This window comes from Monopterus albus, unplaced genomic scaffold (genome assembly GCF_001952655.1).
Source record: "Monopterus albus unplaced genomic scaffold, M_albus_1.0 scaffold29.1, whole genome shotgun sequence".
NCBI classification, from domain to species: Eukaryota; Metazoa; Chordata; class Actinopteri; order Synbranchiformes; family Synbranchidae; genus Monopterus; species Monopterus albus.
The window spans coordinates 4,676,483-4,688,154 of record NW_018127909.1 but is presented as its reverse complement, the minus strand read 5'-3'; the positions used below and the strand labels follow the sequence as shown (position 1 = coordinate 4,688,154).

The 11,672-nt window shown below is 40.6% G+C and overlaps 1 protein-coding gene across 4 annotated transcripts in view; it reads right to left on the bottom strand.

The window, feature by feature from the left end:
* Window positions 1-1,939: 1,939 nt before the first annotated feature.
* mafgb (v-maf avian musculoaponeurotic fibrosarcoma oncogene homolog Gb) overlaps window positions 1,940-11,672 on the bottom strand; it is a 20,031-nt gene continuing 10,298 nt past the window's right edge. For 2 of the 4 annotated variants that reach the window (XM_020596179.1, XM_020596180.1), the window contains exons 2-3: window positions 7,784-7,849; window positions 1,940-7,706 (exon numbers count right to left, since the gene is read on the bottom strand). In XM_020596179.1, the coding sequence (XP_020451835.1) occupies window positions 7,227-7,706; window positions 7,784-7,819 (516 nt within the window). In that variant the 5' untranslated portion in view covers window positions 7,820-7,849 and the 3' untranslated portion in view covers window positions 1,940-7,226. Of the gene's footprint in view, window positions 7,707-7,783; window positions 7,850-7,971; window positions 8,618-11,672 lie in introns of those variants that run through there. The other 2 variants (XR_002274615.1, XM_020596177.1) reach the window with 2 other exon arrangements.

Here is an 11,672-nt window from a genome sequence, read left to right as displayed (position 1 = left end):
TCACTAGCCTTTAAAGCATGTGCGTCTGAGATTAAAAATACCCAGTGATGATTTTAATAGGGATTGTCTAAAGCTGAGAACGTACCAGGGGGGGAAGGATGGGATGTCCATAGAAGCGAATGAGAGAGGATGAAAGTGAAGTTTTGTTGTGCTTCTCCTCCTCACCCTTCCTGAGCTGGGAAAGAAGATGCTGCACAAACTTGCCGTAGTCCTCCATCAAGTTACATCAGGATACGGTAGGCAGTAATGTCAGGTAGTTTAAGGGCTAACTAACATTAATATAGCAACGTTATTTTGTGGTCTTTGCCAGTGTTGGCTGTAACACTAGCTAGCTAACCTAGCTAGGCTAGCTAAAGTGTACTTAGTTCGTTAGCATTTAATACCAAAATGGTAAAGTGAAAATATGTTAAAGAGGAACAAGCACAGAGGCAGCAAGAGCAGAACAACCCTGAAATGTTACTGTTGATGTAACGGCACCGCATACAGCTGTAGAAGGCCACCACACAACCGTCTTCATCAGGATGGATCCGTGTTTACATTTTTACCCGCCTCTCGTCCCGGAGCAACAGACAGCGACAGTTGGCAACAGTCGGGTCGCACTCAAATCCCGAAGTGGATTACCATCAGTACTAACGTGGCGTTACCAGCTCAAACAACAAATATACCAATTAAACAGATATTCAACTTTAACTAAGTACGCATGTTAGATTAACTAACAAATAAACACTATCTTCTTTTGCTAAATCCTATATTATTAACGTACAAACTGTCCTGGCGCTCCATGTTTTCACCCCACCCAGGCAGTGTGAGGTGAGCAGAGCTGCTGCTAACTGCATACTGCCATCTACAGGCTGGACTGGCCAAAGACATGAGCATTTGCTTACAATGATCTAAAATAAGTTAGACGTTCAAATTGTGCACTTAATTGGAGACCTCAGATTAAGTCTGTTGACACCGGACCCATTTGAAACTATTCATTTATGTCCACATTATTTTGTAAACAATCATTATCCCTCCAGAATTGCGGTTCTTTTTCTAGATATTTGGGGATTTATTTGCCCTCGATTCCCATAATTGACAGTGTCAACTACTTAAAAGCTACATGACATATGGTAAATTTATCTTGGACTTCCTATTTGAATGCAAAAGCATAGAGTAACGCTACCTTATTACGTCAGTGAATGAATAAAAATAATTCAAGTCAGTGCATCAGTAGACTTTTTTCCACAGCAGACATTTTAAAGTTGTCTCAACACGAAATGCACGAGTGGAATTAATAACATAAATGACGACTGCGTTACAGGTATTATGGCAGTGCAATGCAGTAATTTAGTTACATTACAAGGCAGCACGGTTTTGCATTATATGCATATTGTTGCTGCAGAAAAGCTTCTCACTGATAACAAGTTCATCCTTTATATTGCATGTACTGTATAGAAATGGTTATGATTACTCTTTCTAAACAATATTAATCTTGACTGCGGCTGATTAAATCACATGAGAGACCATGAATGCAGAGGCGTTTGTTTCATCCAAATCATCTCTTATTTAATAAACAGAATCAATTAGCCTACAACTCAGCTGTACTGTATCTGTCCTTATGTTTCAGATCTTTTTCCACAAAAAAATAAAGAAAATAAGGTTATGATAATAATAGCATTCAAGATAAACAATATTTATAACTTAGTAGGAACTGTTAATCCACTACATTTATTCTAAATGTATCCCATATGATATCTGCTTAAACTATTAGGCTTTTAGCTTGGCAACCTAATATACAAACAGTATATAATAAAAGTACTGAAATAATACTAAAAATTCCTTAATTACAAAGTGCACTGAAACTGGTTCATTTTTAAACATGTTTATTGATCATATACAAAATAAAATAAGCTGTTTATCAACAAACATACAATATATACACCAATAAATTAAAAGATGCATCAGACTGATAATGAAACAGTTAATTATCATGATTACCAATACCTTTTCATCATCACTTGTGTCTACAAATTGAAAACAAAAAGTACAATAATTTAGTTGAAGCTAAATACTTACAAAGACTGTCACATTTTAAGTATTTTCCCATAGAAAGTACTGCTGTAGAATAATTTATTACACCCCATACAGAAATTTTACAAAACACAGAAGTTCCTATTACAAGGACTTTTCTGAATAGGCTGCGCCATATTCGCACAAACTCACTACTTTCCTATAGCTTTAAATTGACCAAGATATACTTTTAGAAACACAAAAATATCCCAGCTCCCATGAGTAACCTGGCCGAACACTCATGAACAAACACACATGGTTTGATGGGGAAAAATGTGAGAGCAAGAATGTTTGAACAAAAAGTGAAAAAAATGACAATAAGTTAGTCATATGTACCTGAACCCTGGGTCAGATTTTATATTAAAGGATGTACAGAGAGCAACTTGGATGGAAAACCACACAGTATTATTGATTAAATGGCCAAACAATGATCAAAGGACTCCTCGGTTCATTTACTGTCATCGATCGGAATGGGTGGGTGAAAGGGCTTTTAGAGTCCAGTGGCATGATTCACTAGACAGGAAAACAGCTGAATGACTACACACTGATTGGCCAAACAGCAAGATAAGGAGTTAATGATTTGCATCTTCTAGAAGAATGGGATGTTTTGAAGGGCCTGCTGAGGTCACTTGTAGACACTCTGTACAAAGGGATAGGAAAAGTGGAGCGGGGAACGGTTAGGAGTTGTATCAGATGTGTCTCAACCTCTCCTTTCTGCCTCTGTTAAATATTTATAGATGTGGTTTAGGAGTGGTTGCTTGGGTTTGTGATGAAAAGTCCTTTTCATAAGGAGAGTACAACCTCTGTACAGGCAGTGGAGAATAAGGTCAGCATGTCTTAAAACCTCATAATCTCTGTTATGAAAAAGCCACCAAGCTGACCTGTCTGATCATCACTAAAGGTCACTGTTGTCTGCTGAGCAAAAGCTGAACCAGAAACACACACTGCTTCATAATGGAGAAACTTCAACCACAAGATAGTCACATCCGAGAGGCAAAAATAATGGGGCAGCTGTGGCTCAGGAGGTAGACTGAGTTCTCTCCTAACCCACAGGTCAGCAGTTCAATTCTCACTCTCCCCAGTCCACATGTCAAAGTGTCCTTGGGCAAGATACTGAACCCCAAGTTGCTCCCGACAGCCAGGGCAGTGCCACCGTTGGTGTGTGTGAATAATGGCGCTGCAGATGGCTGCCTTGGTTGAACACTCTCTCTAGGGGCGAGACAATTTCCTTGTGTGTGTGTGTGTGTGTGTTAAACATACTTGGCCAAAAAGATATTCTGAAGTTCAACTAGAGGCCTTGCATGACAGCTACTGTATACTTTGCAAGATTTTATATTGGAACTTGATAAAGAATAATTTAATGTTTTCACAAAAATTTGTTAAGGGGAAAAGCAAGGTCAGCCACAATACATAAGCCAGATTTAACAGAGACAAACTGGCACAAGCATTTATAACCTAGTATAAATTGCTAAACACTGTATATAAGCTCTTTAACCTTGTCACATCACACTGGGTCTGCAATTATACAGCAGACAGCTTGACACAGTGACTACGATAGCATCACTGCTCCTGTGTGCCAGGAGTTCTAATTTTGCCCCACACAGTTTGCATAATTAGAGATGTCTATTTAACAGCAGCCACCATGTTGACACATATACAACTAGATGAGCATAAAAAACACAAAGTAGGTGAAAACATTGTTTGACAGTGGCACATTAATTATGTAGAGTTTGACAAGCACCAACAAGGTTCATATTTTGGTTGAAGATAACAAAACCTGGTCTTAGCCCATGTTCAGTTTCTTCCTACTTTATACCAATCGTGACCACACACACCACACAGGACTTGCCAGTAAAAAAAAATAAAAACTAAAAAAAACACCACACAGGACTTGCCAGTAAAAAACAAACAAAAAAAAAACATGACAGGAAGGAAGCAACAGTGACTGAATATATTTTAAAAACTCCAGTAGAAAATCAAATAAGAATTCTTCTCATAGAAAACAGCACAAATCTTATAAAGAAACACTGGGTGTGATAGCTATATGCATTTAGCTGAATAACGTGGAGTATATTCCTATTTTTAAATAATGTTGCAGACATTTTCAGCTCTCTGGTTTGATGGTTGACTGAATCTGCAAATGGTTATTGGTATAAAGATAATGGAGAAATAATATTTGAAAATCTCAAATCCATTTCCCTTCCTACATTTGTACTCATTTATATGTTTAAATTAATTTTATATTAATGTAGGACACAGATGAGGACACACCCCACTAACCTTAGTAACTGCACATCAGTAGCTAGCTAACCCCTTTATTCGTCACAGTGGAAAACAGTGGTTCAGATAAAAAGGCGACATGTATGTAATGTTTTTATCGTTGTAAATTGCTTCTGTGTCAGTAAATGACTTAATTTAACTAAGGGTTTTTGTGGTTAAAAAAACTGAGGCAATTATACATCATAACAGTAAACCTTACTCTCTGACAGACAAACCAATAGCAGAACAGATTTTTTTTTCCCACTTCATAAAACAGCAACTATGAAAACACAAATGTTGTTTAGCTTCCCTGACATGTAGATAACAGTTCAAAAACAAAACAGAAACAACATTAAATAGACAGTTATATAAAATGTACACAGCAAAAACAAATGTTCTTATCAAACACTACAAAAATAACTTACTGATGGAGTAAGGGCGGTGCAGCCATATAGGCCTATTGCTGAGTCTGTTACCAGATGGTATCAGACAGCTCGTAAGGTTAACCAAAACACTTCTTCATCTAATCGGTCATATTATCTGCAATGACGAGCTGTGAACAGTGCAAGAACCAAAATAAAGCCACATAGACTGGTTCAGAAACACATGAGTCTGTTGAAAAGAACTCCCTAAAATTTTGCAGATTAACATGTGATCTCATGTGTCTGCAGTGCTGGAGCTGAAAGACGGGGCTGGAAGGACAAAGATGATTATGATTAGAGAAAGAGTGCAGTTACTTACGGTGTCATCACCCTCCCTGAAATCCAACAGGGATCAAAGTCATATCCATGAAATAGTGAATGCTATAGTTACCTCGTCACATACCGACACAGCACACCACACACTAGTTCACGGTTACACACACGTGCCTAGTCACTAGAGAAAAAAAAAAACAAAGCTATTCAGTAGTTAAGCCACTTTTGGTACAATTGCAAAATAGAGAGATACTGTATATCAAACAGATTTTGTTATACCTTTTTTTTTTACAGGTCATTACAAACAATGCAAAGATAATTGTCTTTAAAAACTCCAGACTCTACCATACATAGACAAAGACTGCTTTAATGGTAACGCTAATGTGAAATGAAAGCCCATTTGTGTGACTGGAAATTCAGAGCACTGTCTTTGTTATCCTTGCAAGTTCACGTTGTCAGTGATCACATTTGCACTTGCAATGTGAGCTTTGGGGTTAAAGGCAACATAAAGCACTTTGTCTTAAAGCAAAACATTGCTGCAGGTGTAATAACCCAGATTTCTGAGTCAGTATCAAATTCATAAACATCTGAACCAAGTCAGAACATAAAACAGATATAGAGACTTTTCCTCATAACAGAACACTGCCTTTCTAAAAAGTACATTCTGCATAACATGAGGAAAAATACAGATTTCTGTTTTACAGAAACTTTTTGTAAGTAAAGTAAATGAACTGCCAAGTCACATAAATGGGTGTTAATATTACTGAACTTACTACACAGCGCACACAGTAACACAGTGAGAGTTAAATGCTGTCACAAGCCGATTCCTGATTGGTCAGTGTATCCAATTAAGCACAGGTGTAAGCAAACACCTGCATTAAATCGCCACTGTCCTTCAACAACACCTTGTGTCCTCTTGACTTCTTCTAGATGCATATCATTAGGAGACCAAGGCACTTGCCCTTCCACATTTTTTTGATTATATATACTTCTGAGTGAACATCAAACAGACAAGACAACTTTATCTTAACTCAGCTCTGGTGTTCAATTGTCAATTTCCCTGAAAACTCTTACCATACGAGATATGGTCAGTGACTTTCAATAACTTTATCTTCTTTTTTCAATAGCATGTTTTTCTTTTTTTATAAATAATTGCCATTTCCCTTGTCTTTTTCTTAGATTCAGGAAGTACTGTATGTAATAATGAAGACTAGCTGGAACTAAAAATTGGAAGGACAGAGAAAGAGAAAGATAAGCAAGTGACAGAGAGAGTCGGACGTAGAAAGTGAAAAGACCATAGAAAAAAATACAGCTAACTAAATATAGCAATACCAAAACAAGCACGCGGCACAGAATTTCACAGAATTCCTGATATATAACAGTTCACACACAGAGAATACACTTTGGACCTCATGTGAATGACAACACAGTACAAAACAGTAGAAATACAGGTACCACCATTGTATAATATATATTTTCTATAGTACTTTTCCGAAAAAGTTCTTGGCTAGGTCGAGCAAGATGGGACTTCTCTGCAGCCACTGAAATCAGCAGATCACACTAAACTTGTGTATTCTTTTGGTGCTCAGGGACCTTCAGCGTCAATCAAGTCCAATGATCTTTCATTTACTAATCCATAACACCGTCTTTCTGCTTTTATTAAATGTGTAATGTATGGTTAACAATAGTTTTGTTGTGTAGCTAATTTCCATTGCCAGGCAAAACTACCGCTTCAAATCTAGTGTGCAAATGTGTGACAGGCTTATTATGCAACATACGGATATCTAAATCTAGCAGCTGTAACACACTAAACACCTGACTGATTGAGATGGCAACTGAACAATGTTGCATGATTCTTCCAAAGTGTTTTGGTCATTTACATGTTTTAGACTTTTTCCCCTGGCCTGATATGAAAAAAAAATTCTTTGACTTTTACAGGCCCTCAGTGACCGTAGGAACCCTGTGTGTCTGTCCGGTGCTAAATGATCAAGTGCTGACCGAGGGCTTGCATCTTGATAGTCTCAGTAATCGTCCTCTGCTTCCATCCTTTCTTTCATCTGCACTGATCTGAGACAGGCGACAGGAAGATGCTGAGGTGATCAAGACTGCCCTGCTGTTTGTAGTCAGTGCAGGTGGAGGAGAGGGGGCCAGCAGAGAAGAAGAATAACTTTGATGCAGCTGAACTCCATCCTGATACACCCTCACCTATATTTCCCTCCCTCAAGACCGTGCATCTGTTTTGGACTTCACTATTGTAATTACGCTTGTTGCTGTTGCCACCTTCCCTGGTATGAGCGGACCAATGACTGACGACGCCACCCCTCCTCCTCCCCCTCCAGCCCTGACCCCAACCCCGACGGTGGGGCTCCGTGCCACAGTCCTGGCGAAGGTTTGTAACGCCTCATACTTAGACCTCAGAGCGTCCAGCTCAACACGCATGGAAGCATTCTCATTGGCCAGTTTGTCCACTTCCTGCTGCAGCTGGGCCTTCTGCTTTTCCAACTCTTCCTTCTGGGTGACTCTTTTCACCCGGCAGCTGGCGGCATAGCCCCGGTTTTTCAGGGTGCGCCTGCGCTGTTTCAGCTGCAGGATCTCTTCTTTAGAGAGCCCTCGGAGGTGCTGGTTTAGCTCCCGCACTGACATGGTCACCAGTTCCTCGTCTGTCAGGCTGGTGCCATTTTCCCCCGGCTCACGCTTCACCTGGAGGAAACAGGGGTAAGGATGAGAGTGAGACAGAAACATGGAAACCAAATAAAAACAGAAAATGAATGTCTTACCTTCAAGGCTTTATTTCCTTTGTTAGTCGTCGTCATGCCACAAGAGCCTCGGTCTTCGGAACAGACCTAGAGATGCAGGACAATACAGAACATGAGCAAAGAAATATCACAAAGGAGCATCTGTGGGTTTAAGAACAATAAAAGCTCTATATGATCAATATAAAGATAAATTACAAATCGATACCCACCTGGACCAGTGGAGACATACGAAATCGAAATCTACTGTTCAAGCACTGTTGTGTGAGCATGTTATAGTGTTACGCATCTGTGTCAGAGTGAATGAGTGAAAGTGAGACATAAACCTTTCTTAGAATTTCCCTGACTTCCTGTTTCCTGGTGGTTGTACCGACAGTGCCCACTACCTTTGTGTTGTTGAACTCTTATTGGTTGGCTTCAGGCCAATAGTAATGAAATGAGCATGAAAGAAGAGGAAGTGGTCAAATTTGTGGGGAAGCACTCCAGGGGAAAACCAACTGTTAGAGCTCTAACACATACACACACCTGCGTCTACTCTGGATAAAATGCATGCTCAACAATGAGACAAACTGAATAAAATTAAGTTTATGCATTTGTACCAAAGCGTTAACAAGAGACAAAAGGACGGAGACACAGAAGTCAACAAAGAGGGAGCAGGGAAGTGCAAAAGATGAGATCAGTCCTTAGAGTGCATGGCTCCACAGATGAGCATCTCCACAAGCTCTCAATGAGATGCTTTGTATGGCGTGTTGGTCCGGCTCTCATCTCTGGGTGTGTAAATGTGTGTGTTCAATAAAGGGCAGCTATTGTTGCTGCTGCTCAGTGATCATCATGAGACCAGTCATGATGACTCAGCAGATTCCTGATCTCTCTCTCTCTCTCTCTCTCTCTCTCTCTCTCTTTCTCTCTCTCCTCATCCTCTCTCTCCTGCCCTCCACGGTCACTTTGTAACCCCCATCCATCCAAATGATATCTCCCAGGCTAAGCTATGACTGTTTAAAGGACAGTGAACAGGGCAAACAATTCTTAAAAGCATATAAACCCAAATTTTCAACCAAACCAACACACCTGATACTACAAATCTGAACTTTAGTTCATCCAGTCACCTGATTAAAGGCCCTTCTCTCACTATATATACTGTACTTAGACCTTGTTGTGTATTTCACACTAGGCCCAGATTTGGAATGAAGTTATATTTCCTATATTTCATTCACAAGCTGGATATTTTAAATCCTTGTTTGGGAAGTGATGACATTTATGTGACTTAAGGACACGTGTCTGCTCTTGTTTCACTCTTATTCTTTTCTATCAAAAGGATCAGCGTTGAGCATGCCAGTGAGCCTCCACCCACAATGCACCTCTGGTTGTCTGTGATGGTGCGTACGTGTTTGTGTGTAAACTTCCACAAATCTTAGTTATAAATAGTTGTAGATCAAAGAAAAACATAACGACAGCACACGCACACACAGCACAGTCGCACAGAAAACATGGCAAAGACAGAGCAACTTCAAAGTTATGTCAATGACTCTAAAGACTGTGGAAAGCAGCAATGTTAGCCTTTTCTTCACATTTATACTCTGATGGAGCCTCAGTTGTGCTTCCTGAATGTTTGACTTGAACACAACACAAGAACGTCTTAACAGGGTAGGTCAGTTATAAACAATCTTTCATTTAACTGTGTAAATATAGAGTTTCTACCTATGTCTGCCTCCCAAACATACTACTGCACTCGTGGGTTTTGTTGGGATGCAACCTCACACAGCTGGAGCTGTCTTTGGACAATAGACGGATCAAAGGGAAGAGTGAGAGTGGCTGGTGGGGGTGGAGGTGGAGAAGAGAGCGAAAACAGAAGGGGCAAGAAGGAGGCAGTTTTCCTGCCAGGCACTGCTTTATTTCCCCTGTGCCAAAACCTCAACACGTCCTCCCCCAACCCCCATCTACATACAAAAAGTATGCTGCCAACACATACTGTATACACACACACACACACACACACACACACACACACACATTCCCCTGCTGCCATGCCGGTGGGGCACAATAAAACACACACACAAAATGGTCTAATGCAAGTGCACAAACGTTCTCCATCTGTCTGCTAAACAATGCATGATATGTGCAGACACTAAACATACAGTGTTGTGCACATGTAGTTCAGAGGTTTGAGTCCATATTTGACATAACAATTAAAATGTTAGGTCGTTTTTAGCTGTCTTAGACAAAATCAACTAGTAAATGGAATTACTGCAGCTGCACAAAAGGTATTTGTAGCATCTTTACAAATACTGATACAGCTACTTTGTAGATTTTTTTTTTTTGGTATCTGCAAATGCCTCACTGACTGTCACAGAAAGTATGGATATCAAAACTGATGCAGATTAAAGGTATCGTTTAAAGTACATGCATATCAGCAAGACAATTTACAGTCCTGTCAGCGATTTCACACTATTCCACTGATGGACAGTTGGTAACGGTAACACATCAATGTGCCAGAAGTCAATATAGACAACACTGTTGTTCAAACACATGTTCAAAAAGTTGTGGCATTGCATATGGCCTCAAGGACACACATGATGTGTTTTGGTTAGAAATTTAAATAGAACTTTTGGTTGTTTACAAAAATAAAAAATAAACTGTGCACCTTTAATTTTTGGTTAGTCAAATAATTGATTAACTGCTTCAGCTGTACACATCTGTAATAGTAGCTAGCATGAGTACTAGTGTTAGTTGTAAACACTTGGAGGACAGTACATTAAATATGGGTCCTATTTCATCAAGGTTAGACAACAAAAAACCTGACCTACACCACACTGCAAATAACTGGTGTGTGTGCGTGTGTGTTGTTGTTGTTGGATTGCTCAAGCTATGTGTAAGTCACGCAGGTTAAGGATCATCTGCTGAGCAAAGGCACTGCTATTCATCTTGGCCATACACACCCGGACACACACACACACACACACAAAGTGCCAGAGGTGTCCTTCACATAATGCTTGCAGGGTGGTCGCTGCGGTGTGGTCAATGCCACAGCCACTGTTGCTACAACAGACAGCTTTTTTGCTGTGGCAGGCTGTATTTTTATGGAGCAACCAAAAGAACGCTGACGACTCAAGAGCAGAGCTGCTTACAGTTACAGTGGTGTAACAACACACACACGCACACACACACACACACACACACAGAGGACGGGACATGGGGACAGGGGTGGAAGAAGAGGTGAGAAGCACTGATGAGTAAAATACGGCTAGAAGAGGAAAACAGATAAAGCGAGGAGAAAAGTGTGAGGAGATGTAAGATAGTGAGGTGAAGACAGACGAGGTGGTGGTGGTGGGGGGGTTGCTGGCGGTGGTGAAGGAGGACTGGAAGAATGCTGACGTCTCCAGAGCTGATTAGCGTTACAGCGGAGACATCACACCCACAGCCGAGAAAAATGCTGAGTATGGAGAGAGGATGGGGTGGGGGGTGCAAATGACAAGGGAGAAAGAAGAGAAGAAAAAGAGAGAAGCAAGTGATTAGGGAGGAGGACAGAGGAGGGGATGGAGGGAGGAACGCCAGTGAGGAGGAATGGGATGGGGAGGGGGAGAGGGGGTGGGAAAGCGTTTCGGTGAAAATGCATCCTCAACACATTTGTAAGAGCTTAGCTGTTGGGCACGAAGGGGGAGGGTGGTGGAGGGAAGAGAGAGGACCAAGGAGGGAGGTATGGATGGAGGCGGATTGGGGTCGGTGGAAAAAAAAAAACCCTGAACTCAGCAACGACCACAACTAAAACCTCCAATTAGAAAAGTTCTGAAGCTGATCCAGTAAAATGAAACTACTGCTGACCATCTCACTCTCTACTCTGTCTCACACACACACACACACACACACACACACACACACACACACACACACACACACAACAGACGCCACACCCCTT